Here is a 26,151-nt window from a genome sequence, read left to right on the forward strand (position 1 = left end):
TCCTTTCACAGGCATTTTCTATTGCAGCGTGCCGTCCATAGTGATTCCATATTTTATCATTTCTTTAAAATCACTAAAAATGTTCGACTTTTTAGGGTTAGGGTTAAACTCTAACAGGTTCATCCATCTTGGGGTAATTGGTCTATAACGCAACCATACGTCTTTTTGAAAAATCTTTATTATATCCCAATAAATGTGTAGGGAATGCGTTTATCGGTGCGATCATCCCCCAGTGAGAGCGGAATTCCTCTCTCATCGCCGATCCTCATTCCGAATCCAACAATGGAGCACAGCGACGTCACAGGTAGCGCGTCAAGATAGCCGTCTATAAATACGGGTGCGAGTACGGACTTCAGTGGGCAGCGGATCGTCGAGCAGCGCGCACGGCCGGCGAATGAGGCACTTGCTCCGGAATCGCATTCGGCATCGGGAAACGGACGGAGGCGGAGGTGGCTAAATGAAGTCAAGTGTGGTGCAGTTAAAAATAAACAGGGCACGCGAAACAAGCCAAGAAGTTATTCTGTGCAGATCAGCCGGAATCGAGATCGAAAAACCAGGGAAAAAGTCGGGAAAATCTGTTAAATAGCTGGACGAAGGAATTTCGTGGCGTGCGTTGAATAACACTGATAAAACAATATACAGAGCGCGCAAACATAAATAATATTCCACATGCATAGTTCGGAAATACATCAGCTGCTAAAATAAACGGAGCGGCCGAAGCACCAACAATAAAAGCCAGCCGATTCGCCGCTCATGACGTCACGGATGAGCATCTGGCAAGGAGCATCAATAGCATCATCGGCATCGCAACAAACTGAAATAATAAACAGGTTCGTGATCCTTTTACCTGAGCACCAAATGGATTTTAACACAGCCATTTTGCCATTTTGTTTATAATTTTATAAGGTTCACTTAAAAATACAATTTAAAAAAATAAACCTCGAATGAAAAATTCATTTTTTTAATATTGCATTTATTTTGAAGTGTTTTTTTAAGCAGCCAATTTAAATGTTTTCCATTTTCCAATGAATAAAATAAAATCAAACAAACATGTTCTTGAAATTGAACACATTTTCAAGTGTTTCTGTTTAAACAATCAAATTTCTGATGAATAGATTTATGTTAAAAGCCTTTAAAGTTTTCTAAACATATTTTAAATCAATACCTATTTTGATGTATTCCATATTGCTGCTAAGATATTTTGCCATAATTTATAATTATGATGATTTCCTTCAAGAAAACATTAAAGAATGAAAGCGGTGAAGTTTTCAGAAACTAAACAGGAACTCGAAACTTATTTTAGAGTACTTGGATTATTCTCTGTGAGGCTTCGATTTTTCCCCTGCTTTCAATGTTAGCAATTCGATACGCAACCGATTCACCATTCTGCGGTCAATGCTCGAAAATTAGTTTTTGACTCGCACACGTTCTCGGTTCGGTTTTTGGTTGTGTGCCGATCTGTCATGTCAATTGGGCTGCTGGCCATCAATGTGTGGTGATGATGTCGTCGCCGTAATTTCTTATTTTCCATCCCAGCCAGCTTTTCGCCCCGCCATTGTCACCGAATTTTCACCGTAATTAAATTTTAAAATCTCCTCTCGTGTAGCCGCTGACACTTAACATTCTGGGGCTGTCTGTCATATTTAAGCAATTCTTGCTTTCAATTTTCCTCTGTGGCGTGGCAAATTAAATGTTGAGAATTAATTGTGCAAGTGTGCTGGCTGAAGGACCTGCATATATACCATATACCTTATGATTGACAACTGGCACTAGAAATTGGCTGAAAAAAAAAACGACCAAGAATTCAGGGCACCTGCATGAGGTAATACCGTTGTAAACATAAGTGAAAAGTGTGTTTTCAATCAATGCCGTCATCTCCCGCATAAACAAAACCTGAGAGCCATGACGCAACTTAGTTGCTAACTAAAAGGCAACTCAATTGGCCGAGTGGAGGATCGGAAGAAAGCCACTTCCAAGAAGCAGACAGAATGCCCAACTTAATAGCACCTAAATTAAATTATTCGATACTCATTTTTTTCCAAGGCAGATCCGATCTGCACACAATACATTAGCCGACCGTTTCCTGCGCCTTTCGCTTTGATCTTTTCGGTAATCTTCGGATTCGGGTTAAAATGTCTTAGAAAATTTTCGAGAGCAATTATAATTAAAAATTTTGATGCTATGGGAAACAGACATTTCTTGCTAATGAGTGTACGTCTAAACGGAAAATGACTTTATTGCCGCTGGCCAAAAATATCCCGCCAAACTCGCCCGAAGTGCATTTTAATTGCCGGCCACAAAATGCACTCGGTCTTGGCCAGAATCGCCGTGTTCGTCACCCTCGCTGCTTGATTGCATCAAAAACATAAACATTGGGGCATGTTTTTTATATGTCAGCCCCTTCGATTCGCCCTGCGAAAAGCCTCCCCATCCCACTAATGTGTTTTCCCTCCGCAGTGTTTTGTGTATTTTCATTGAAACACACACATTGGACCAGGCTGGCGGGCCTCAGTTTTTAGTTTGTTTTGTGTTTGGATTTTTAATTATGTATATGTTCTCGCCTGTAAATAAGGCAGACATCAATTGCGAATTGATTTTAATTTATGCCCGCTGGCAGAGTGCGTGCAAGATTGAGGAAATCAATAAAAATATACATTTGCTTACCTGCCCGATTTTCACCGGACCGAACCGATAGATATGTTTGCTATGCGAATGCGTGAGGCGGAGGTGGGCAGATTCCCACCAGATTCAGATTCAGATTCGGATTCCAAGGCTAACGAGATCCGTGGATCGGCGAAATGCGGCGGCCACAAATCAAGCAAATGACTGTCGGGCCCGTCCAAAACAGAAGTTTATAAAAATAATCCCCCAATGAACTCGTATTTCACACCCACTAAATAAAACCCTAAAAAAAGATTGAAAATCAAACAAAAACAAGCAGCATTTGGCAACCGCAGACGGCGCATAGGATCGTTAGGAACTTTCCAATTTGACGCCACGGCTACGCCATCAATTCTCAAATCTAGACGAGTGTCATCCTCCGGCCACGCGAGAAATTTGAAATACCACACACAAACGATCCGTGGGGATGAGTCGCGATGAGATGATGTGACTGTTCCATAGGCCAGCTGCCAAGATTGTAGTCCAATAATTCATGTTCATGTTGGCCATTTATTAGAGAACATAGAAAGCGCTGTATTAAAAATAAAAACCCATTCATGCTGCTAAGCGATTTCGCGTTTGGCTTCTCTCGAAAACGCCCGCAAACTGTCACAGCGAATGAGTTACATGCAATTTCAGAATTTTCAACAGTCCAAGGGTGAAAGTTAGTGGAAATTAAATATAATCAATTATGTTAGTGGTCACAGAATGTGAATTTTTAATTGGAATTTATTTCAATTTATTGATTCGAAATTCTGTCACACAAAATGTCTTAAAAATTAGGAGAATATAAAAAATTATATTAAATCGTCAGGTGGGAATTACAGAATTTAGTGGTGAATATTCAGGTATACGTATTTAGTAACATCAAATTGTGTGCCATGTTTTATTTTGCTATGCTGAAGATCGTATATTTTTCGGTAATCCCAAGTAATGAAAATAAACCACCCACATAAGAAATCTTCTTTGAGAAGATTTATGCCGCCAAACACTTTGATAAAGTAGCCATGTAGCGGGTGCCTTATTTATTTACCTCTCTACACTTGCGAATCGGGTAAACTAATCGTTGATATTTTTAGCGATAGGTAGCCGGAAATCCTTCCAGTCGTCATAGATGCGAGTGTCGGACCAGACCCGAGCATGTCCAGGCGAACGCCAGTGGAAGGCCAATCGAAACCGGAACCGGAACTAAAACCGAAACGGAAGCGAGCCGCTAAGAAATGTCCTCGCGACGGAGCTCCTTCCGCCGGAAGGAAAAGCCGGCCTTCGAGCGCTTCAAGGACCACTGCCGACACTTTACGGCCTTCATGTTCTCGAACGTGGGCATCATCCTACTGGTCACATTCTATATAATCGGAGGAGCGTTCATATTCCAGGGCATCGAGATATTCGAGTACGAGCGACTTAAGTCTGAGAAACCGCATCGCTTCATCGCACGCAACTTTAGCGGGGAGTGCCTGACGCGCATCTGGGAGCTCACGGCGGAGAACATTAGCTTCTTCGATCACCATGCCTTCAGAAGTCGGTAAGTCATTTGGGACTATAAAACATACAATGCTAGTCAAAAGTAGTTTCACAAATTTGAATGTTAACTGTACTCATATTTTGAACTTATAATTATAATATAAACATTTCCTTGTATTTTTTATAATTTTTTGAAAATAGCTAAAAATTACAATTTTAGCCGATTTTTCTTCCTTTTCATAAAAAATTTTACTGAGATGTCTCCATTCAAAAAATCATAAAAAATACAGGGACAAATATTTTGAAAATTTTTTTTGCAGTTATTATTAATTTTGATTGGGGAACAACTTTGCATCAAAACATTTTTGTTTTAAGTCCCAGGAAAAAAGTTGAAAATTTGACTTTCACAAAATTTGCTCACTTTTTAAAGGGGTCTTAATGGGTTAAGAACATTTTTGTGTAATTTAAACGGAATTGAAGTGCTCTTTCTATAGGTGCCAAAAGTTTATATCATAAGTTTAAAATATGAGTACAGTTAACATTAAAATTTGTGAAAACACTTTTGACCACCCCTGTATAAAGTGGCTAATAAATAAAGGGGTCCTCCTGCAGTGTCAACGATGTGCTCCTCGACTATCAGCGGGCCATAGTGAAGAAACAGCTCAAAGGACCCGACGTGGAGCAGTGGAGCTTCTCCGGGGCGTTCCTTTACAGTCTGACCGTCATCACAACCATTGGGTACGGGAATATTACACCCCAATCCGAGTGGGGAAAGCTGGTGACCATTCTGTATGCCATCATAGGCATGCCGCTGTTCCTGCTCTACCTGTCCAACATTGGCGATGTGCTGGCCAAGTCCTTCAAGTGGATTTACTCCAAGGTGTGCCTGTGTCGAATATGTCCTGGCGTGGCCAAGCGGAGGATTATCCGCGAGAGACGAAAAATGCGCCAGTTGGCCAGAGCGGTTGGTTGAGATTATCTCGAATTTAACTGGAAATCCATGACATTTCCCTTATCTCACTGCAGATGCAAATGCACGACATGGAGAACGCGCGGGGCAGCAGCAGTTACACGAGCACCAGCAGCACTACCTCCTCCAACAGCAGTAGCAGTGACTATACCAAGAGTTCCCGGCAGAGCTCCAGTCTGGTGGATATCCCGTACTCGGAGTCCGACTCGGATATTGAGCGGGAGATTCGCGGCAGCACGGATGAGATCACGGTGCCAGTCACAGTCTGCGTATTCGTAATGGTCGGGTAGGATGAACTCCATCTGAAAAGTGAGCCCACAACCTCTGAAGAATCTCTCTCATTTCAGTTATATCCTCTGGGGTGCCTTGCTCTTCGGACGTTGGGAAGACTGGAACTATCTGGACGGCAGTTACTTTTGTCTCATATCGCTCAGCAGCATTGGATTTGGGGATCTGGTGCCAGGCGATCGTGTGGTAAGATGTTCTTATTATAATTTGTATTTAGTTTATTATTTAACTAATTGAATAAACATAAAATAAACATAATTATAAGCAGTTAAAACTTTATATAAAATCTGTAACTATACTTTACTCCCCAGATAACCGCCGATAAAGATAAAGTGGAGGTCAGCTTCATTCTCTGCGCCGTGTATCTACTACTTGGCATGGCCGTGATTGCCATGTGCTTCAATCTGATGCAGGTAAATGGAAATCCTCCTGCCCATTTCTCAATTTTTAACGGACTCTTTTCTTTACAGGAGCAGGTAGTCCACAATATAAGGGCCATTAAGCGGGGATTCAAAGCCTGCTTTCGATGCCGCAGCTCTTAGGAGGCCAAGTAGCCTCCCTATTATAAAGATGTTTCGTCGTACAAAGTCATATTATTATTCACTGTTAGTATAGGCTCCCTCCCTAGGCTAGCTTAAGTTAGAACTGTACATATAACTAGACAGAATGTGTTCCTTTTTTGGTAAATGTATAATATTTGTAAACATAAATGGAGATCGAAGCAAGGATTTTTTAGTAATCTATTTTTAATCTGAATGGCAAGAATATACATGCATTTTGATTACTGTCTGGAAGCCAGGACAAATACATCTAGATCAGCTTGCTCTTCAGCGACGCAGCGCCTCTTGGTTTGTGGTTTATCCGCTCCAGCCGCTTCTGTCTGGCCAACAGCGCCTTCACCTCTCGATCCAATTTCAGGGGCGAGGCAACCGCGATCTCTGCGTAATTGGGCAACGTGGTGCAGATCTTGTTCAGGCAGGACTGCTGGAATTGCTTGGTGAGATCTTCCGACATGCTTCGAACACACGGATTGGTCAACAAGTCAAAGGCTGTGACTTTCAGGGCCTCGAATTGCTTCCTTGTCTTCCCGGTCACCTGCTTGCGAATGATTTTCTTCCTTGTAATAGGCACACTGGTCAACTTGTTGGGATCATGGACGTCCAGGGTCTTTTTGGTGTCCACTATCAGCTTGCGATGGCGCACCTCCAGCTTCATGGTGGGAGTGGGCACCTTGGTGGAGGATACCGAGGAATACTTCTTTCTCTTCTGAAGTGGTGACCAGACAGGTGTCGGCTTTGTTTTGCTGGGGGTGCCCGCCTTTTTACGGGAATAGGTTCGTACGGGCGGAATCTTGGGTGTGGAGTTCTTAGAGCCTGGTTCCTTGGATTTATCATTTACTGGGTTCTTGCGGGAAACAACAGGCGGAGAGACCTCAGAGGGGCTTTCAACTTGGTAAGCTGGCAGAGGAGGCTCAGGAGATGGCTGCCGCAGGCTGTGGAAAGTCTGCTCCTGGCAGATTAACTCGCCCACGGTCTCCACATCCATGTCCACTTCACCCAGTGAAGGCAGCTGGAAGGGTCGGCATCGCGCCACCTCTGGCGTCAGCTGCGGCTGGATGTTCTCCTTGCCAGCCCGAGCCCTTAGAGAAGATGAACTGGACGGGGTGCTCTTGGCAAGAGGGGTTGAGAGGTTAACATCGTGAAGGGAGCGACGCGCAGGGCTCTTCGCTTTTGCAGTCCTGGTGGCCATGTCGCCCTTTAAGGCATCCGACAGCATCCCGCTTCCGCCGCAGCATTTTCGATTGGGGATGATGTTCTGGAAGGTGATCCTTCCTCCGACGATCTGCGGCATAAAGAGTTCACTCTCGTAGCCAGGATGCTCCACCATGACAATAGTCTTGCCGGAAAGAAGCTGGATCTTGAAGTTAGACTCCGAGCTCAACGTCGATGGTAAAGGTGTCATGATTAAGATTTGGTGGTGAAAATGCAGTTCAAGTCTTGAAAATGTGTGAAGAAAACTATAATTGTCTGTAAAAGGCAAAAATATGAAGAACTATAAGGAACTCTAAAATGTCATTTCGACATACTACACGATTAGAAGTAAAACGAGCTGTCAACCGGGCCAAAAACAAATGGTAAACAGCATATTTACTATTACAACACTCAGGAAATCTATTACAATCCTACACGACGCCAGTGTTTAAAAACACAGGGTTGCCTTGTAAGCGATCCTTACAAATCGTATTAGGGGTGGAACTTTTTGCCAACGATATATTTATTCCCTTTGAAATTTACTTATATTACGAAATATTTATTTTAAATTTACCGTAACTTTTCTTAAAATATTTTAAAAATTGTAATAAATCTAAAGACTACCTCTAATGCTGACGAACTATCGATAGTTAACAGTGCCTTATCGATAACAGTGAAATGCATTGAGGAAGCGAGCGAAAGGCATAATTCCGTTTTTTACGACACAAAGCTAGTTTTATTGATGTACAATTGAGGAAATCCCAAGCTGATGTTTAATGTGAAGTTAGGCAAAAGAATTCACGGGAAATAATAAATCTCACTCAAGGTATGGAAGTGGAAGGTTTTGTAATCGCGGCGTAAAGAAAGTGGATAACTATAGGAAGCACACAAACAAACACACAGCCATTTAATCTTTGTAAAATAATTAAATAATTGTGGCTTTCTTTTGTTGCATTTTGCACATTTGCCACGCGACATACCAAGTCGAAAATGCCTTTTTGATGATTCATTTCGCAGACAAATACGTAAAAGAGAGGTGGTGGAGGTGGACCAACATGACGTAGTGCTTCTTCCCCCCACAAACAACCACCCCCTTTCCAGGTTGCCTCATGCCCACAAAAACATGTTTTACTCGCCTATTATCTCATGCCTAAAAATCACTCCTTTGTTGGTGTTTCTTCTGTTTTTTCGCTCATAAAGATAGCGTTTCTGTTATATACAAAGTGGCTAGCTTTAAATAGGCTAATCTGTGGCCACAGAGCTCCTCCGACCAGCATCTGCATCTGCGGTCTGTGGACTTTGCTTAGTTTGACCGAGTGACCCAAAAAGATCAATCTTATAGTTTCCAAAGGTTGGGGATTTCCCACGACCTTATCAGTACAATAACAAATAATTTCTCCGCAGAAAAAAACCCGATCAGCTGTGCCATTATCAAGGCTTAATCAGTATCTTCGAAGGCAAACAACAAACAACTAATGACTTCTGATTTCTTTGTTTTCTTTCAGTGATTCACCCGCTGGCCATGTCGGAAATCGGCAATTCCTCCTACTGTCAAGCAGTGGGCAATCGCACCTCGTTCTTCACCACCGCCTACAATGGCATACCGGAGACCCTCATACTGAACACCATCTTCTGGGTGCTCCTGATCCTTCTGTTTACCGCCCTGCGTCACCAGGCGGGCGACTTTGGTCGCCTGGCGCTGGTCAACAGCAATGGGAGCAAAAAGCGCTGGACAGAGGTCTTCTATACGCGGGCCGCCAGTGTAGTGGATCCCCAGCCGAGCACCTCGGCGCAGGTGTCGCCGCGGCCAAGCACCGCCTCCCAGGGAATCGCCGACTCCACGCCACTGTCGCCCATTCAGCCGGAGGAGGGCTTCTTCGGCTGGATCCGGGTCACGCTGAAGCTGCGCAAGGAGACCATCCTGCTGCACACCGGACCGGATGCCGTGCACTACCTGTCCTTCCAGCTGCACCTGATGGCCGTCATGGCTCTGGTGACCGTCGTCTCGCTGGTCATAATCCTCCCGGTCAATTTCTTGAATGGTCCCAAGGAGAACCCGTACGATGTGAATGCCTTTGGCAGGACTACCATGGCTAATCTATCGCCCAATTCGCCTTGGCTTTGGGTGCACACGATCATCACGATTCTCTACATTCCGCTGGTGGTGCTCATCATGCGGAGAGCCTCGGGACGGAATGCCTTCAAGAAGGCCGCTACCCGCACCATTATGATATCGAACATCTCGTCCAGCGATCGGAACAAGACCGTGGTGCGGAACTACATGCAGGAGCTCTTCCCGGACGTGACCATCGAGAATGTGTCGATAGCGTACAACATTTCACGGCTCTACGTAAGGAACGCCGAGTTCGAGCGAGTGCACGATGCTCGGGTGTACTGCGAACATCACAGGAACAGAGATACTCTGATGGTGAGTTGATACTAACCAATTGGTCATGTAATCCTTATTAAACTATCTGTTAATCCGCAGGCCAAGCCGGACATGTGTTCCTGCAAAAAGGAGAACGCCTACGAGTACTATCAACGAGAGGAGCGCAAGTTATCCGGGGATGTGGCCCGCCTGCGCGCCTCCACGATGAACGAGCCGCTGGACATTGCGTTCATCACGGTGTCCACTGTGCAGGAGGCGCAGAACATTGTTACCCACTTCACGCCGGGCACCTACCGCCAATGGCACCTGGTTTTCGCTCCCTCACCGGATGACCTCTTCTGGGAGAACTTGAACGTGAACAAGAGCCACTGGTACTTGAAGTTCTTCTGCGTGAACACTGTGCTCTTTCTGGTTCTCTTCTTCCTGTCCACGCCCGCTATGGTTGTAAGCCTTCTGAACAGCCGACCTTGGATACAGGAAACGGAAAGCAAGATCTCGCCGCTGGTGTCTGATTTCCTGCCCACTCTGATGCTCTGGACGCTGTCGGCACTGATGCCCGTTATGGTGGCCATTTCGGACAAGTGGATGCGTCACTACACGCGCTCCAAGCAGAACTACTCGATCATGACCAAGTGCTTTGGCTATCTGCTTATGATGATCATGATTCTGCCTTCCCTGGGACTGACTTCTGCACAGGCACTGCTGGAATGGAGCTTCAATTCAGCCAATCAGACCGAGCGCTGGCAGTGCATTTTCCTGCCCGAAAGAGGATCCTTCTACGTGAACTACATAATTACGGCTGCGTTCATTGGTACTGCCTTGGAGCTGTTGCGCTTCCCCGAGCTTATTGTCTACATCTGGTCACTGCTAAAGGCCAAATCCAAGGCCGAGACGCCATACATTCGCAAGGCGATTCTAATCGAGTTTCCCTTCGGAACGCACTACGCCTGGACCACGCTCGTTTTCACCATTGCCATTGTGTACAGCGTGGCCTGCCCGCTGATCATGCCGTTCGCCATGATTTACATCTGCTTGAAGCACTTCGTGGACCGCCACAACCTTTATTTCGCCTACGGACCATCGAACATGATCTCACGCAAAGGGGGAAAGATCCACTCGACGGCAGTTACGATGACCAAGTTCTCGGTAGTGATCTTGGTCCTCGTCATGGCCATGATATGTTACTTCCGCGGCGACGAGGGCATGGCCCGCTTCCTGCTGCTTATCATCAGTCTGGCCATCACTCTCGTTCTGTTTACGTTCATGTCACCAATCAAACGCTGTGCCGCCACGCGGCGCCCAAGCATCGTGGAGATAGCCGGTCCGGCACCCATCTACGTTCCCGATGTGCTCAAAGACAACGGGGTGAGGACCAGCAGTGTGCGACCCTCCGTCGCAGGATTCGGAGGCTACGGCTCCGACAGCGTGTCCGAGTACGATAGTTCGCAGTACAGCGTGAACAGTGTGGAGGCGTAAATAGTATTAGCGTCGCAAGACACCACATTTATTTTTGTAAAATATCTATAGAAGCCACTGAGAACTTTGCAAGTTGACGGCTTTGATTTGCATATTTGAAAGAATGACTGGAGGATAACACCAAGAGAATTTGTGATACCTAAACCAGCCTCAATGTCGTTTTTGATATGACCCCTGCACGCAAACGCGATTGCAATATTTATTTCTGATCTGTATATAATCTAACTAATTTCCCAATTTTATCTGTAACAACTGTACATACTATATCCCCTTGCTAAATGCTTAACAAAGAGCTCGATGCAGTAATGCTGTTAATATTTTACAAGTGAAACACACAGTGCATTATATTATTTCACGTAATTTTTTTATTTATGGTAAATAAAAAACTATTAAGTTTATGCGTATCTCCTTTGCGTACAGAGTTACGAGTACGAGTTATAATTATTTAAATATTTCCTTTAGAAAATTAGCCTGCAAGTGTCACTTCTATTGTTAATTGAAGGAGAACTATCAATTAAAAGTAAACGAAATACAATAGGTCCAATAAATGAGTTTATTGAACGCTTGGTTCTTTCTCGGTTTGAGGAAATTCTTGTATTGCTGGACCTTTCTACTTTCCGATGGCGATGACCTATTCCAGGGGGCACGGCTTGTAAATTAAACGCTTAATTTATTGGTTGATAAGGTAACTTACAAAAAGAACTGTAGCAACTATACTACCATTAGCTGGGGGATTGTTCAACGATCTAGTTATAGAAGAAACAAAATTACAGCTTAAAATCTTCTGAATATCGCTGATCGGACCAGGGACACTCCAAAAACTTCATTAGACTGTTAGTATGTATGCGTATGGTATTGAATCGGTGTTTGGAGTTCACAGAACCTGGGGCAATTTATGCCACATAGTTGTATTGATTTTGATTATCCTTGTCCCGCTCCATGTAGTCGCGATCGATGAGCGACTCGATCCGCTTCTTCAAGTCAGCGGGCTGAAATAAAAATAAGCTCATTAGGCTGCTAATAATAGAGATGACTAATGGCTACCTTGACGGGGAAGGTGAGCTGGTTGAACAACTCGGTGATGAGTAGATTGTGGCTTAGCGTTTTCCGCATTTTCATAATACGCACAATAGCCGCATCTATTTGATACTGGCGATCCTGGAAGACTCGCTCCTCAGTCGCCTTTTGCTCCTCGTTCTGGGGAATAATTGGATAAATAAGTTTCTAAAAAAAAGCTGTCTGTAATATGGGTCACTCACCGTCTCCTTCATCTGTATTTGGTTGATCTTGATTCTGAACAATTTGTTTGTGAACTCATTGTTAAAGTCAAACTGATCGCCATCTAAAATTTCGCGACCTTTCGGCGTTTTTGTTATAACGCGGGCGCGACCGCAAGCCAGAGATTGGAGTGTTCTGCGCAACTCTCCATCCTCAATCAGGGTGGCGGCCAATATCTCCTCGTAGCTTAGAATTGGCTTATCGTTAAACAATAGCAGCACAAGCGCTTGAAACAGCGAGACCAACAATTCTTTGGGACCCTGAAAGACAGATAGGCATTTAACAAAATATTCCATAGAATGTAAAACTATATTTTAGTTACCGCATCAAACTGCGCACGCAGCATACAATTTCCCAACGTTGGTTGCCACTGCAACTTTCGCCCGCTGTGCTTTTCCAGATAGAACTTATTGAAAATCTGCTGCGGATTAATGAACTGTGGCGGCATTGTGACTTCCGTGGGCGCATATGTCGGCCAGTAGCCCATGGTCAGGATGCTGACGCACAAGTCCAGGTTGTGGACATCGCGATTGTTGCTCAGTGCGTGTCCGCGGAACGCAATGTTGATATCCCGGCTCAATTCCATGTCCTTAAACATACCCTCCAGCTTGGAGGTGAATCCTCCGCCGCACTCTTGTTTTAGCTTGGACAGCATACTCTTTTCGGAATCCACTGAGGCCGATTTGCCCACCAGTAGACGTTTGGCCAAGTCCTAAAATTGTTTTGGTCATTAGTCAAACGATAAATACAATAAGGAGCCACATACTTTTTTGTAAAACGCTTCAAAAACATCCTTGCCATGTATAAAACGGAACAGTACCATGATTTTATCCAGAGTCTTCTCCAACTCCTCATCGGTGGTTCCCTTGTTGCCCGATCGCAGTTTCATATCCACGTATTTGGCTAACGGAAGAATTAAGTTACATGAAATTGTGTTAGAAATAGCAAAACCATGAAGACTTACCAATGAGCTCGGCCGGCTTGTTGGCACGCTGGTTGATAAAGAACTCAAAGGCCTCGCGCAACGAGTTTGTGAATTTCTCATTATGCTCGAAGCAACTGCGAACGATCACATCCATTTTATCCTTGAAATCTAGCAAATCTTGAACCATGCTCTTGTCCTTCTCAGGATCGATAACAATGGTGCGCCCCTTTTTCTTAATGAAACCGTTGAAGTTGCCACACAGCTCAGAAGTTCCATTTTTGACTCGGCTAAGCAGCCCGTACAAAAGTGTGAGGTCGTTCAGTCGGTTGTCTTCCAACAAGGAATCCAAGCCCTTCTGCAATATCGACGTTAAGTGTTCGGCGAGCAGCTCCTTTTCCACATTGTATATCAGCGGATGTCTGAGAAAAATACATTAATAAAGTAAAGATCTTATGGTAATTTCTACTGGTCTTGCTTACTTTGTGCTGGAGTCCAGATAGTGGCGCAAGCGCTCGTTCTCCTCGGCCAGACGCTTGTTGACGTGCTGTAAGTACTCGGGCACCTCCAGCTCCTGCATCTTGCGTTGACTTTCAGCCTTGTACAGTTGGTTGGTGGCATCGAGGAACTTCTCCTCAAAGGAGCTAGTGTATATCTGCAGGTCGCACAGCATGCGTACCAAGCTTTTCAACAGACCTCTGTCCACAGTTGAGCCCTGGCGTTCCTTTTCGATCAGCGTTAGTAGACCGTCGACGGTCCGCTTTTGGACGACGCTGTTCTGAGCAAAATGGATGCGAAAAAGGTCCAGCCCCATGTCCCAAATCGAGTGAATGGACGAGTTCTGCAGCACGTAGGTGCGGTCCATGTACAGGAATATGCTGCGAATCATGATCATTTGCTGGCAGAACGAAAGCCACCAGTGGTTGATCTTTTCCAGCAAAATCTGCGAGGCAATTAAGCGTTATTTTTGTTTCTACTTTCTCGGCAACAACTCACCAGTTTGTCCATGCTGCCGCCGGTAAGCTCCTTGAGCTTTATATTGCGCTTCACGTGCTGCTCCGTCAGTTCCTTGAGTTTAGTGTACAACTGCGCATCCATCTTGTGGCTGCACATGTTCACCACAGCCTGGTAGAGCTCTTCAAGCGAATATTTGATGGGCTTCGACAGTTGGATAGCGATAACGGCTTCCTCGAGCTTCACGTACGTGTCCTCGGAGTAGTTATCGGGCAGTGTGGGCTTAGCTAGGGGAAGATGTTCAAATTAAGCATTGAAAAAATATAGATTTAGATATAGAACTTACCCTTGAAGTTCTTAATCACTATTTTTTTGACATCCCCGGGTTTGCTGTTGTGTATGGCCCCCATGCGATTGAGGAGGTTTGAGGTAGTTGAAGCCGTGCGAGTCTCGGCATGGCTACCGCCCAGCTTCGAGAAGTTCGGCAGGCGCTCGCCGTTGGTGGACGTGGAGTTCATGTTTTGGGCAGCGAAGGCACTGCGGCCCAAAGTCGCGGCGCCGGCAGCGGTGGGGGCTACGTTCTCGGCCTTCTTCAGGCAGGCGGCAATGTTCTCGGTGTTCTCGTGCAGCTCAGTTGTGTCCATGGGCTTGTACTTCTTGGCAGCACTCATAGTTTTGGGCCCCTGCTGCCGGCAGGCTCTCCACTCCGCTCCTGTTCGCCTGATCCTGCCCTGCTCCCGTCTTACCGGTCTGTCCTTGGCCTGTTCGCGGAGGTTAGTCACTGTTAGCGGGTTCTAATATCTCATGCAGGCATCTTAATTGTTTAGTTTCTTACCGCTCAGAGGACTACCAGCAGGTATCTCTTGTGTTTTTGCGTATTTTGCACTGGGGCCCGACAACCAATTGGCAACTCGCGACCTCCAGGCGATGAGACTTCTCGGGCAATTTCCGGCTGCGGGCTGGGCTTTTCCGACTGTCGGAGTCCTGGTAAACGAATGGGGTACTTCAGCGACTGGGGGACTATACAAATCGGATCAACTTGGCAATTATATTTCCACAGCTAGCATTATAATATTTGGTTTTTGGTTGCATGCGGAAAATATTGCTTTATTGTAGTAGGGATGTGATATCGGGCGAATCGAAACATCGATTGGCTGGGAGAATCGATAGCTAAGCGGGGGAACTGTTAAACGCCAGAGCTGTTAACCAGGTTAACATTGTTTATCGCTGTAAGCACGAGGTTTGTTCGAAAGGTAAATATGGAAAATCATAAGAAAACAAACTGTTTTTAATAGCTTAAATAGCATATCATTTGAGACTCACTACTCTACGTTTTCCAGAAAGTCCCTGCGTGAAAAATGAAAACAGATCCTGACCAAAAGCCACCATTGAAAACTAAAGAGCGAAAAATAAATGGGGACCACTTTCCAGCTAGAAGAATACCACCAAATGTTCTAAAACGCACCCTCGAAATTGCCACTAATTTCGAGGATGGATATTGGACAAATAAAAACACTTCGTGTGTTCCCCCAACCAGCTACGAATTATACTCCGGTGCAAAACGATCAGTAACCTCCGAAAAACTTCGTTTGGCTCGAAGTTGCCTCATGCAGCGGGACTACAAGACTCTGGCCAAAATTCTGGCCTCCAATCACTTGGGGGAAGGTACGCTACAGAAGACGGCATTCACAGTGTTTTCTGAGTATTCCGGCTTGCTCCAAAAACACCCAAAACTCAACACAAAGATGGCGAAATCCCAAGAACAACCGACTCGTCCAAAAAGTCCTATAGTTGAGGAGGAAACCATGGATTATCTTTTATCTTAGTTTAAGCCCCATTCGAATTCATAAAATTAAACGATTGTCTTTATTTTTGGTAAAAACACAACCTTATACATGTGTATATTTAATAAGCGTTATGTTCTTCCTTTTATTTGACTTATATCATTATCAATATCTTTTAAGGTTTTGCTAAATAAATACTGAAACGTGTGTACAAAATGTGTGAAAAGAAAAAGGTGTGTGGTGTTTTAAAAATTGTGTATATACAGTTTAGATTTTCAAAATGATCATATGTGTCAAACAAGTCTCGAAAGTAGATACCTTGTAATTTGTAATATTTAAATACGTTCATATATATATTGGGTACTTAGTTGGTAACAACTTCTAGGTACAAAGGGCTTTTGTTTTCCTTTCCGCAGAATAATGCTCGATTTTCTTCATAATAGCAATGGTGGCTCTCGAATTACGTTCGCAATTGGGTTAGTTTGGGTAAATTGATATTTCTTTCAACGTTGTTTTATAAACTCTTCGTCAAACCATCAACAACAGATTTAGAATACTTGAGTACGAGTGTAAGCCAAGTTCAAGATCCCGACCAGGTCGGGCCTCCCGTGGATATAGTTAGTGTCTGTTTATGGCAGCATAAAGTACAAGCATACAATACATAATTTTATCTCCTGACAATTCTTCTGACATTGAGTAACTTTTGCGCACAGCTTTGTAGGCTAAGATAAAGTTATGTAGATTTGGATACGCTACGAATTACAGCATTTGCAGGACAGTTATCAGTTATCAAAGCGCTAACTTTGGGGAGGAAGCCTTCGGGAAATGCACAGCAAGATCTCTACTTAAAGGCTCTGATTGAAGTATAGGTGTAAATGAGTAGTTGTTGGCTTCTAAGCTTAGGGTGGCTCACTTGAGACGTGTTTACATGTTTAGTCTTAGGCAAATAAATAGTCGCACGCTTTGTGATATAAAATGCTTGTAATAAATAAAAACTTGTCTTATGTATCATTAGGGTTTAAAAAGACGCATACACACACATCTATATATATATCTATATACAATCACGCGCAGCCACACACTCAGCACAAACAAGGGATTGTTTAATCGGGCAGCATATGCACGAAGCTGACGGGAAACATGCCCTTCCTCGCCGGCTGTCCCTCGATGATGCCCTCCATCCAGTTCTCGTCGTCGGTACGCTCATTCAGCACGATCAGGATCTCGCCCTCCTTGAACTCCAGCTCGTCATCGTTGTCCGCCACGCAGTCGTAGAGAGCACGGCACCGTCGTTGACCATTCTGTTTGGAAAGTGGAATATTATTGATTAGAATTTGATGATTACTGGACCTCGGATTTTGCATATTTGTCCATTTTTGGTCCGATTTTTACCAAAAATTCTAGGTAGGTGTCATATTTTTCAAATGTAATAAATTCGGATGCATATCGGAAATATGCAAAATATAGGTATGCAAAAAATATATGCATAAAATATGCAAAATATATGCGAACAACTGGAGGCTCAAATTTTTAAATTCTAAGGAACCTTCAGTAAACACGGCTAGCAATTTAAACGAGCAGTTTGGCCGATAGGGTCAAAAACTATTCTGCCCCTTTTACTATTTTTGCCCCCTTCTCGCCTACTCGTTGGAAATATAAATACGGTTTCCCTAAATTTGGGAAAAAATTAGATATCGCAGAAATGACGAAAAGGAACAAACAATTTTCTTCGGGTAAATTAGGTTTGCTATGAAATGGTCAATCTTGAATATTTGAGTTTATTTTATATTTTGCATATTTTACGCATTTTCATTTTATGCAAATATGCAAAAAACAAAAAAAAATGCCATTAATTTTAAACTATATTTTTATTGAAACGAACTTTGGTGTTTTCGGAATTGATCTATCTTTATCCTATAAAAATATGCAAAATCCGAGGTCTAATGATTACTGTAATGACAAAATAAAACTTACATAGTGGAACTTCCCGCCTGATCCTGGTGCGCCTGTCTTTGATGGATTATCTGGCGACGAGTTGAGTCGGTCGTTGTCACTCGAGGACACATTCGACTCGGCTGAATGATCCAGGCCGCCGCCCGAGCTGTCCATGTCAGTGTGCCAGGACTCGTAGTCGGTGAAATTGGCCGACTGATTAATCAACTGCAATGTGCACAAAGGATAATTATTAGCCAAGCTGAGCAGAACAATGGCATACTAGAGAGCAAACAAAATTGAACACAGAGAAAGATCGATTCGATATAGTTTGTGAGTATGGGCGCATAGGGTTAGAGCTTTGAGAGATGCACAAAACGAGACACTTAGTAGAGGAACGACAACTGCAACAGCAACGACAACAATAAGTTTGCATAGTTCGCTGGTCAAAGAATGAAAGTGCAAATGAGCGGAGGTGCTTGCCATTTACCGTCTCCTCGCTGGACTGGCTGACTCTCAGTGCGATGGTGTGTTGCTTGCGCTGCAAATTGTTTGCCGAGTGCGGATCAGGATCAAATACAGAGAAAGGTATGGGTTTTTTTTTTGTCAGCTAGAGCTCCTTTCAATCACCCACTATACATTCTATTCGGGGGACTTACCTTGCGAGGCGGCGCCACTGGACCCTCGTCCATTGAACTGATGCTCTCGTTCGACTGGCCGTTGGAAATTTCACGCTCTGTGGGGGGAAAGAGATTATAAATTCTGCGATTTATTGCAGCTATCACTCAGCTCACCTGGCGGGGGCCCCGGTGGGGGAATCTTTGGCCGTGTCAGCGCCGATTTGTCCACGTGCTTCAGCGTTGGCAACTCACCGGTGGGCGGCAGGACCAGCTTGGCGCCCGCCAAATGGATATTTCTGTTCAGCGACTCACCGCTGGGTGAACGCTTATGGCCGAAGGTCGTCATGGCGGGCATGAGACTGTTGTGGCTTCCGTTGCCCGATCCTCCCGGATCCTGAGACACTCCATAACCTCCGTACCCTCCTCCGCCACCCCGAGGGCTGCTCTCCACGCTCCGCAGGTGCGGCAACGTGCCGTACGCCACGTCCAGCGACTGGTTCTTGTGATTAATGGCGCGAATGTCGCTGGCATCGAAGTTCTGCGAGTGCCGCGGCGGATGAGGCAGAGTGCCGTAGAAGGAGCTGGACGAAGCGCTGCCCAGGGTGCCGGGCGGCGGTGCCGGGGCCGTTCGCTTCTTCAGCGAGTTCATGTTGGCCGTGGACGTGGACTTCCGTGCGCCCACCACATTGCCTCCCAGATCGCTCTGCATGTTCAGGCTGTTTCTCGCCGCACGGACGCTCTGGCTGGAGGCGGAACTGGGACTGGAGCCGCCGTTTCCGGCGTTCCCAGCGCCTCCCACATTGGTGGTACTGCCCAGATACTGACCCACGCTGATGTGCTGCTTGGGCGAAGTGCCCGCCGAATGTGTATAGCTGGGCAGACCCGAGGGCAGCGTAAATTGGCGGCTCGGACAGTTGGCGATTGGACTAGAACTGGACTGTATGGAGTCGCAAGTGGAGGAACGTGAGCGCAGAATGGGCGAGTCCCCGCCAGCAAAACTGGGGGGACGCGAACGGGATTTCTGCAAGCAAACGAAACAGGCATCAGCATGAATTTCGATTGAATCATAGGCATAACATACGCGCTCATCGATGACCGTCTCGTCGTCACTGAAATCCGTGGAACCATCCTCGTTGGGCAGATTCCAGTCGGTGTTTATGTGGTCGAAGGCGCTCTTCTCCCGCTTAATGGCACATTCAATCTGCAAGATATCATAAGTAGATTGGTATTTATTCGCATAGATTTGTTTAATATATCTTACAAGCTCCCTGCAGCTATTGTGTCCCATCTCTTTGGCAATATCCAGCGCTGTCTTGTTCTGAGAGTTCTTCAGCTCGTAGTCCGCTCCGGAGCGGAGCAGCAGCTTCATGCACTCGCGGCGATCGTGAAGAGCACACAGATGCAGAGCCGTATTCTTTCCGGTCACGTCCAGCAGGCCAGCCGGATTGGTGGCTTTGTTGAGACCCTTGGGCGGCATATTTTGGATGAGAAAATCGACTATGTGCAGCGTAGAACCCATTTCGCGCAGCACGGCCAGATGGAGGGCCGTCTCGCCGGCATCAGAGCTGGGTAGACAGCAGGTGAGATCCGCTCCTTCCGCCCAAACCTGGAGCAGCTGACTCATGTCCGCATTGACCACCGCCTGCTCCAAATCGCACCGCAAGTCGTTGTCATCCGCGCAGGTGCGCATCACGTAGCGTTTGGCCACATACTTGGCACGAATGAAGTCGTATCGCTCCTCCCTGAAAACGTAGATTTAAGAATTTATAAACAATCAAACATGTATTATACTATTTTTTTATAAAGATTAAAAATTTCGATTTGCAGAAAACCGGGAATGAGATATTTTTTTTTAAGTTTGGACTATAGTTTGCACTGGATCCATTATGGGTGGTATTTTTATCTGAGAGCTTGGCAAAAATAATAATTTTAAAAGTAATTTTTAAAGTAAGTTAAAATTATAAATAAATTAAACAAAAAATAGCATCGCCATATCTTCGCTTCTGTCAAATGGATTTTTTTTAACTTTTTTAAAACTCCTTTTTAAATGGTGTGATATTGTCATAAAAATTAGATATCGTTTTCAGATCATAAGGAAAATCTCGATATGTTTCAAGATTCAGTTTTTAAATGGTGTGATATTGTCATAAAACTTGGATATCGTTTTGAGACAATAAAGAAAATCTCGATACGTTTCACAAAGAATCACTCATATCCTAATTAAACTTACATGCTGCTCTCGTGCTGCAGCTTGCCCCTGCCCAGCTTGGCCTCCATAATGTCGTTCAGTGTGCTGTTGCCCATGGCACGAGCAATTAGCAGGTTGGCCGTGGTCAGGTTGTCCAGCGTAAGGCTCTGGATGCGCGAGTGGTGCACGCCCAGGTCGCGATGCACACCAGAGCACTGGATGCACACCAGAATGCCAAAGTTCAGGCTAATCCAGGTCACATCGTTACGCGATCCACAGTCGCAGCACCGATCGTTGCCAGGCAGAAGCTGCACGTAGCGGATCACAGTCTTCTGCAGCTCCACCAGACTGGGACTCATCTGTGGATTGGCGTGCTGGAAGGCCTTGGTCAACGCCTTCTCCTTGCAGTTCACCAGCACGGCCATCCAGGCCTTCTGGTCGCCCTCGTCCTCCGCCTGAAAGTGATACGGACGGTTGTCTGCGAATATAAAAATGGGATTTTGAGATTATGACTGAAAAAAAGCCAACAAATTACACTTACAGCTAATCAGATCGAAGCCACGCTTGTCATCCGGCACCGGTTTGATCTGGCAGGTGAGCAGATTGACGCGCGTTGGCGGCTTGGACTCGTCCGCATGGAATATGTCGAGGAATCCGTCGCTTGTGACCCGGCAGCGTCGCTTCTGCCACACGCGACGCACCTTGCCCTCGCTCTTCTTGAGCAGATGGCCCTGTCGCGTTACGCCGTGATGCTTGTCGCCCTGCAACTGGTGGAGGGAGTAACCAGCTCCCCCACTTCGGCTCTCCGACGACGGCACATTGTCCACTCGCTCGAAATCTGGAGTGCTGCGCAGAACTGTTCGCAAATCGAGCAGGCTGCGACGATCCTCGTCCTGCTTCTGCTTAATCTCGTGTAGTTTCTCGCTGAGATCGCCGATGTAGGTGCCGAAGTGCTCGATCGTCTGCAGGCCGTCCTTGAAGTAGCTATAAGGGTGGGAGGCAACATATTAGTAGAATGTACTGACTTTGGTTAACTGATTTATCCACTCACTTGCTCAGCGCGTGATAATACTCAATAAGGTGCTGCAGCAGCTCGATTCCCGTCTTGGTCTTGATGTCCTTGTACTTCAGCAGATACTCGCAGGTCTGCAGCTGATAGAGGCGACGCTCCTTCTCCATTTCCTCGGCCACCACGGCTGCGTCAATCTCCGTGCGCACCATGCCCGCCTCCTTGGCCTGCGCCTTCTTCTCCTTCTCGATCTTGATGAACTTTGCCTCGTAGTCCTTGGCCGCCTTGTCGAACGGCCGCTTCATGTCGCCCTTGACGCCCCGCAGTTCGCTCTTCAGCATCGAGTCCACCGGAAACATCACAATGTTGTTGATGTTTTGCATCTATTTGGGTGGGTAAACAAGTTAGCTCAGAGATAATGCCGTAATGAGCACAGCCAAGAGATATCTACCAGGGTCTTCATCAGCGCACTGAGCTCCTTGGTGACCACGCTGAACTTGAGGAATGCGGCACCAATGTCCGGCTCATCCTGTTCGATGACCTTGCCGCCCAGCCGCTCCAAGGCGCGCACCATAAACATCTCATTGTCCACATGGGCTGTAAGATAAGAGCACCCCCAAAGATTATTCACAAAAAAAGAATATATATTTTTTCGTACTCACTGTTTCCCGAGTTGTGGATGGCCTTGACCGCCTTTTTAAGCTTCGTTAGACCCTCCCGATCAAACTCCAATCGCTGTAAGAGGGAAGATCATTTAGTTAAAAATATGATCACTTCAATAAACAAAAACAGAACTTAATAATAACTAGAAGAAAAAGGGAAAAGGCTTAAAAAGAGCAACTAAGTTTACAAGTTTAAGGAAAAGAAATATGTAAAGGGAAGGTTAAAGAATTTAAACTATTTTTTAGATTGCGAAATTTCATTTATTTTTTAATGAGTAGGCGGCACCTTCTGTGTTGTAAAGGAGCAGCCACAATGCATTCCCAAGCTCAGCCAAAAATGGGAAGACAAAATAGAGGAAACGCCTTGGATGGACGCCGAATGAACAATATATTCCCAGATTGAAACCGCGTCAATATCGGCATTAGGTATTCAGACCGCCTCTGAGTTGACCAACCCCTTCGATGTTCCCCCACATTTTATGGCACTAGCTAATTGAAAATGTACGACAAGGTCACTTCTATTATTAAACTTAATAACCGAACGAGCCCCATTTCAAATGCAGTCGCATGCACCAATTAAGACAGCAAGTGAAAAAGATTTCAGGCACTTTTCCCCCATAAACACGCCCCCTTTTCCTGCATGAATGTTTAATGTGGTTGAAGTTTTTTGATAAACAAACAACGGAACCACATAAACATTATTTCAATCCAATTCTGAAGTAAAAACGAAAAAGAGTTCGTTTCCCCCAATGACCCATTGACTCTCCCCAATTGCTTTCAATTCGAAATGTTGTATAGAAAATTGAATTAGTCGCCGGGAAGAAAGGGGCAAAGGGATCCCGGATTCACCAGGGAATCACATAGAAATCGACAGAGATCGCTTACATTCAGTTGAAGTGGAAATACGAGCTACGGGCAGGCAACTGCCCAATAAATTCCCGAGATTAGATTAAATGTTATGTGCTGAAAATAATTTACAAGCGATTCGGCAAAGAGCCAGCTCCAGGGAAACCTGACTATTTGCGATTGCAATTCGATACTAGGCGATAGTGGCAAACATCTGGGGACAAACGAACCCCTGGCAAACGGCTGGAGAAGATTAGTCATGGGCCGAGGTTGAGCAAATTACCGGGAATGCAAACAACACGCCTAGAACGAAAACAAAAACCAGCTAACAATATTCGTCAACTTGTTTCGCTCTCTCGACGAGCTGACTTGCCCAGTTAGCTGTTTTGATAACAACAAAAGATGCTAATTTATAATAAGTCAGAGCCCCAGAAGAAGGCTAAAACCGCAACACTTTGTTATAGAGGCGGCCAAATGAATGGCACACAGAGAAACTCTTGGCTGAACCAAATTAAATTTCATTTTAGACAGTTTTACAGCTGCTCCAAATATAATAAACACGCAATGGGAGAGACTGGCTGAAAAAAAAAATGAAATAAAATTCATTTAACTGGCGGAATGGAGGTCATTGGGCTGCTTGGGCTACACCAAAAATCCATCAGCGAAATTAAATATTAAATGTTTGATGTGGTGTCCAAGAAGGCGGCCCAGAGTTCCCGGAAAAAGTGGGAATGACGTGACCAATAAATCGTCTAATTTTGTCTAGCTGGGCGCTGCATTTGTCGGGGGAATTGGAGCATTATACATAAATAAATGTATATATTGCACAATCGGGCCACTCTAGAATCTGTTCCAGTGACAAAATGAATGAATTTTCCACTTAGGCAGTCGGCGTTTTCTGTGGGCGATATCCCCAACTTACTAAGTGTCCGTACGGGAATAGCTTTGGCCCTCCATTTTCGCTTTTCTTATCACACGCCTTTTTCCGGCCGTACAATATTCTTTGTGTGCTTAGCTTTATCAGAGGGCGGACGGGGTGTGCGTATTATATATGTGTACTTAAAAGAGGCGACATCACAACAGCTGCCTTGAGTAAATATAGAAATTGCAGCATGCTCATGTGGCAACCACAGTTCCCAGTACCCCGCTCCCCCTAGCTTCATCTGCATTGATATAGCCAGGAATGCACTTTGTGTTTTCATAATACTATTTTTATGGAATCGAGAAAAACCACCTTGCGGGGAAATTGTAAGAGAGAGAGAGAGCGAAAGCTGGTGAGAGAGACCGCATTATAATAACAGGCGGTGGCTCATTTTGGCGCCGCGCCAATTTACAAATCTTTTTGCTACTTCCCCCTGTGCAAATAATAATCATAATCGTTTTGCGGGGGTCGTCGTCTACCATGTTTACTGCAGTATTACACGGACATATATCTAGTCATGCTCCGGTTTTCACTTTCACGGAATTCCACTAATTTCCTTTAAGTATGTAGAAATTACGAACTTGAATTCTGATTTGTATTACCAAATTTCTTACCAAAATCTTATATTTATTGCAAAAAGATATTTTAGCCATACTTCGTAGAATCCACAAAGATAAATAAAAATTCTTTCTTTGTGCTAAAATAAGACTAATCATCAAGGGACACATTTTTTATTTATGTATGCAAAGGGATCTGAAACTGAATATTTGTCTGACTCTTGGGAATTATCTGAGAAATATCGTTTTCGTTACAAATAAATTACTCATCGGTTCAAAGTCTTTGAAATAAAAAAAAAAAAAAATGATAACAACTATTGAAACCCTATATAATTGTATATGATATATTACAATAATCCCTCTGAATATGTGACGGAATTTATATTCTGCTTATCAATTAAACATTTTTCTTAGTAGCTAGCTATTTTTCTTTCAGAAAGTATTATTAAATGAAAAACCCCGGATCAGTTGAATTGATTTCTTATTTGCTGAGCAGTAAGTATAGATTCGTATATTTCAGTTTAAAAAGTGAACTAAACAGAAACAGAAATGGGATTCCCGGAACACACCTGTAATATGGCCGGATTAGCACAACAACCACCTTGAACCATTGTTTTGATTGTGTACCAAGAGATGGGCAGATGGTTCGTTATAGATCCTAACTACCTAAGGGATAGCTGTTATCCCTCAAACGACACTCACCTCTTCCAGGACGCCAATCGTGTGGCGACAGTCGGGCATCCGGGAGGCGAAGGTGGAGGTGGTGGGCGAGCTGTAGTCGGAGCGCGTCTCCTCCACGAACTCGGACACGGCAATCAGGGATGGCGGCATTTTGCTCAGGACGTCCTTATCCCGATGTCCTGATGTACACGTATCCCTCACTCACACGCACACGGCACCGCACTCACGCACACTCACAGGCACGCGATTCGCACGCACACCAGCTCAGGCCCAAGGCCGTGGCACGGGAGCAGGCAAAGGTGGGAGAGGGACGGCGAATAGCTGAGAAACCAGGATAACGCCTCTATCTCTATGCACTGTACGCGTTTCTACGCCTTTGTTCACTCCCGATTTGTGATGTCGCTCGTCGCACTTTCCCTGGCACTGTAACTCTGTAACCACTTCTATATCCATATATCCACGCACTGGCGTTCTCATCATCCTCTCGCGACTTGGATTTTTGCTTTTCGCTTTTCTGCGTTTCGGGTACTGGCACACTCAGTCACTCAGTACTCGTACTGCTGCACAATTAACGCTGGCTGCTTTTCGATTCTGGGAGAAGTGCGCAGAGCCCGGGCAGCGGGTCCAGAAATCGCGCGAATCATGGCAGGATCAGCAACGCACTCGACTCGGACTGGGACGCGCGGCACTGGACATGGTCGACCTAACTTTAGGCGTGATTTAATACTTTTGTTTTATTGCGATTTTGTGCTGCTGGCGTCTCGCTGCGTACAGTGGGTGTTGTTGTTGTCCTATCG

At 45.0% G+C, this 26,151-nt stretch overlaps 6 protein-coding genes across 13 annotated transcripts; 3 read left to right on the plus strand and 3 right to left on the minus strand.

The window, feature by feature from the left end:
- The first annotated feature begins 369 nt into the window (after positions 1 to 369).
- Positions 370 to 5,983, plus strand: sand (sandman). Of its 3 annotated transcripts, XM_017138286.3 has the most exons (7): positions 370 to 830; positions 3,741 to 4,186; positions 4,738 to 5,089; positions 5,152 to 5,381; positions 5,443 to 5,569; positions 5,695 to 5,796; positions 5,854 to 5,983. In XM_017138286.3, the coding sequence occupies exons 2-7, from the start codon at positions 3,882 to 3,884 to the stop codon at positions 5,923 to 5,925; spliced, it is 1,188 nt and encodes a 395-aa protein (XP_016993775.2). In that variant the 5' UTR covers positions 370 to 830; positions 3,741 to 3,881; the 3' UTR covers positions 5,926 to 5,983. The 3 variants fall into 3 exon arrangements, with proteins under 3 accessions (XP_016993775.2, XP_070069292.1, XP_070069293.1); XM_070213191.1 differs by having other exon boundaries at positions 5,695 to 5,925; XM_070213192.1 differs by lacking the exon at positions 370 to 830 and having other exon boundaries at positions 3,730 to 4,186; positions 5,695 to 5,925.
- An 87-nt stretch (positions 5,984 to 6,070) lies between these two features.
- uno (univalents only) lies at positions 6,071 to 7,581 on the minus strand. The gene is made up of 2 exons (XM_017138288.3): positions 7,470 to 7,581; positions 6,071 to 7,410 (listed from the first exon to the last, which is right to left on the minus strand). Exon 2 carries the CDS (start codon positions 7,343 to 7,345, stop codon positions 6,194 to 6,196), a length of 1,152 nt encoding a protein of 383 aa, XP_016993777.3. The 5' UTR covers positions 7,346 to 7,410; positions 7,470 to 7,581; the 3' UTR covers positions 6,071 to 6,193.
- Positions 7,582 to 7,803: 222 nt separating this feature from the next.
- Positions 7,804 to 11,397, plus strand: Tmem63 (transmembrane protein 63). The gene is made up of 3 exons (XM_070212720.1): positions 7,804 to 7,960; positions 8,640 to 9,562; positions 9,623 to 11,397. Exons 2-3 carry the CDS (start codon positions 8,657 to 8,659, stop codon positions 10,997 to 10,999), a joined length of 2,283 nt encoding a protein of 760 aa, XP_070068821.1. The 5' UTR covers positions 7,804 to 7,960; positions 8,640 to 8,656; the 3' UTR covers positions 11,000 to 11,397.
- On the minus strand, positions 11,342 to 15,195 carry Cul4 (cullin 4). 3 transcript variants are annotated; one of them, XR_001769806.3, is made up of 11 exons: positions 14,989 to 15,195; positions 14,500 to 14,914; positions 14,196 to 14,440; positions 13,682 to 14,142; positions 13,242 to 13,621; positions 13,044 to 13,180; positions 12,600 to 12,989; positions 12,259 to 12,537; positions 12,044 to 12,196; positions 11,694 to 11,988; positions 11,342 to 11,630 (listed from the first exon to the last, which is right to left on the minus strand). XR_001769806.3 is itself a non-coding variant. In XM_017138266.3 (10 exons), the coding sequence occupies exons 2-10, from the start codon at positions 14,822 to 14,824 to the stop codon at positions 11,893 to 11,895; spliced, it is 2,466 nt and encodes an 821-aa protein (XP_016993755.2). In that variant the 5' UTR covers positions 14,825 to 14,914; positions 14,989 to 15,195; the 3' UTR covers positions 11,342 to 11,892. The 3 variants fall into 3 exon arrangements, 2 of the variants coding, with proteins under 2 accessions (XP_016993755.2, XP_070068820.1); XM_017138266.3 differs by having other exon boundaries at positions 11,342 to 11,988; XM_070212719.1 differs by having other exon boundaries at positions 11,342 to 11,988; positions 14,500 to 14,934.
- Positions 15,196 to 15,272: 77 nt separating this feature from the next.
- Positions 15,273 to 16,169, plus strand: udd (under-developed). Its single transcript, XM_017138231.3, has 2 exons — positions 15,273 to 15,406; positions 15,494 to 16,169. The coding sequence occupies exon 2, from the start codon at positions 15,512 to 15,514 to the stop codon at positions 15,977 to 15,979; it is 468 nt and encodes a 155-aa protein (XP_016993720.2). The 5' UTR covers positions 15,273 to 15,406; positions 15,494 to 15,511; the 3' UTR covers positions 15,980 to 16,169.
- Positions 16,170 to 16,913: 744 nt separating this feature from the next.
- On the minus strand, positions 16,914 to 26,139 carry Asap (ArfGAP domain of ASAP). 4 transcript variants are annotated; one of them, XM_017138219.3, is made up of 13 exons: positions 25,376 to 26,139; positions 22,349 to 22,421; positions 22,138 to 22,283; positions 21,729 to 22,069; positions 21,219 to 21,661; positions 20,720 to 21,155; positions 19,751 to 20,231; positions 19,571 to 19,690; positions 18,664 to 19,426; positions 18,529 to 18,605; positions 18,360 to 18,410; positions 17,912 to 18,097; positions 16,914 to 17,238 (listed from the first exon to the last, which is right to left on the minus strand). In XM_017138219.3, exons 1-13 carry the CDS (start codon positions 25,502 to 25,504, stop codon positions 17,041 to 17,043), a joined length of 3,444 nt encoding a protein of 1,147 aa, XP_016993708.3. In that variant the 5' UTR covers positions 25,505 to 26,139; the 3' UTR covers positions 16,914 to 17,040. The 4 variants fall into 4 exon arrangements, with proteins under 4 accessions (XP_016993708.3, XP_070068818.1, XP_070068817.1 ...); XM_070212717.1 differs by lacking the exon at positions 18,360 to 18,410 and having other exon boundaries at positions 25,376 to 26,138; XM_070212716.1 differs by lacking the exon at positions 18,360 to 18,410 and having other exon boundaries at positions 18,664 to 19,510; positions 25,376 to 26,137.
- Between the last annotated feature and the right edge of the window lie 12 nt (positions 26,140 to 26,151).

The sequence above is a fragment of the Drosophila takahashii genome, chromosome 2R, assembly GCF_030179915.1.
Source record: "Drosophila takahashii strain IR98-3 E-12201 chromosome 2R, DtakHiC1v2, whole genome shotgun sequence".
Taxonomy (NCBI): Eukaryota; Metazoa; Arthropoda; class Insecta; order Diptera; family Drosophilidae; genus Drosophila; species Drosophila takahashii.

Bases quoted from the DNA above. Each gene is read 5' to 3' on its own strand.
- sand (XM_070213191.1), top strand. From the start codon at position 3,882: ATGTCCTCGCGACGGAGCTCCTTCCGCCGGAAGGAAAAGCCGGCCTTC. The intron at 4,187-4,737 runs GTAAGTCATTTG...GTCCTCCTGCAG, and splicing joins CACCATGCCTTCAGAAGTCG to TGTCAACGATGTGCTCCTCG. The intron at 5,382-5,442 runs GTAGGATGAACT...CTCTCATTTCAG, and splicing joins TGCGTATTCGTAATGGTCGG to TTATATCCTCTGGGGTGCCT.
- Tmem63 (XM_070212720.1), top strand. From the start codon at position 8,657: ATGTCGGAAATCGGCAATTCCTCCTACTGTCAAGCAGTGGGCAATCGC. The intron at 9,563-9,622 runs GTGAGTTGATAC...GTTAATCCGCAG, and splicing joins GGAACAGAGATACTCTGATG to GCCAAGCCGGACATGTGTTC.
- Asap (XM_070212716.1), bottom strand. From the start codon at position 25,504: ATGCCGCCATCCCTGATTGCCGTGTCCGAGTTCGTGGAGGAGACGCGC. The intron at 18,606-18,663 runs GTGAGCTGAGTG...TTCCCCCCACAG, and splicing joins CCCACCGGGGCCCCCGCCAG to AGCGTGAAATTTCCAACGGC. The intron at 17,239-17,911 runs GTAAGTTTTATT...CTTTCCAAACAG, and splicing joins CAGGCGGGAAGTTCCACTAT to AATGGTCAACGACGGTGCCG.
- uno (XM_017138288.3), bottom strand. From the start codon at position 7,345: ATGACACCTTTACCATCGACGTTGAGCTCGGAGTCTAACTTCAAGATC.
- udd (XM_017138231.3), top strand. From the start codon at position 15,512: ATGAAAACAGATCCTGACCAAAAGCCACCATTGAAAACTAAAGAGCGA.
- Cul4 (XM_017138266.3), bottom strand. From the start codon at position 14,824: ATGAGTGCTGCCAAGAAGTACAAGCCCATGGACACAACTGAGCTGCAC. The intron at 12,538-12,599 runs GTAACTAAAATA...TCTGTCTTTCAG, and splicing joins TGCGTGCGCAGTTTGATGCG to GGTCCCAAAGAATTGTTGGT. The intron at 12,197-12,258 runs GTGAGTGACCCA...ATTATTCCCCAG, and splicing joins AAATACAGATGAAGGAGACG to AACGAGGAGCAAAAGGCGAC.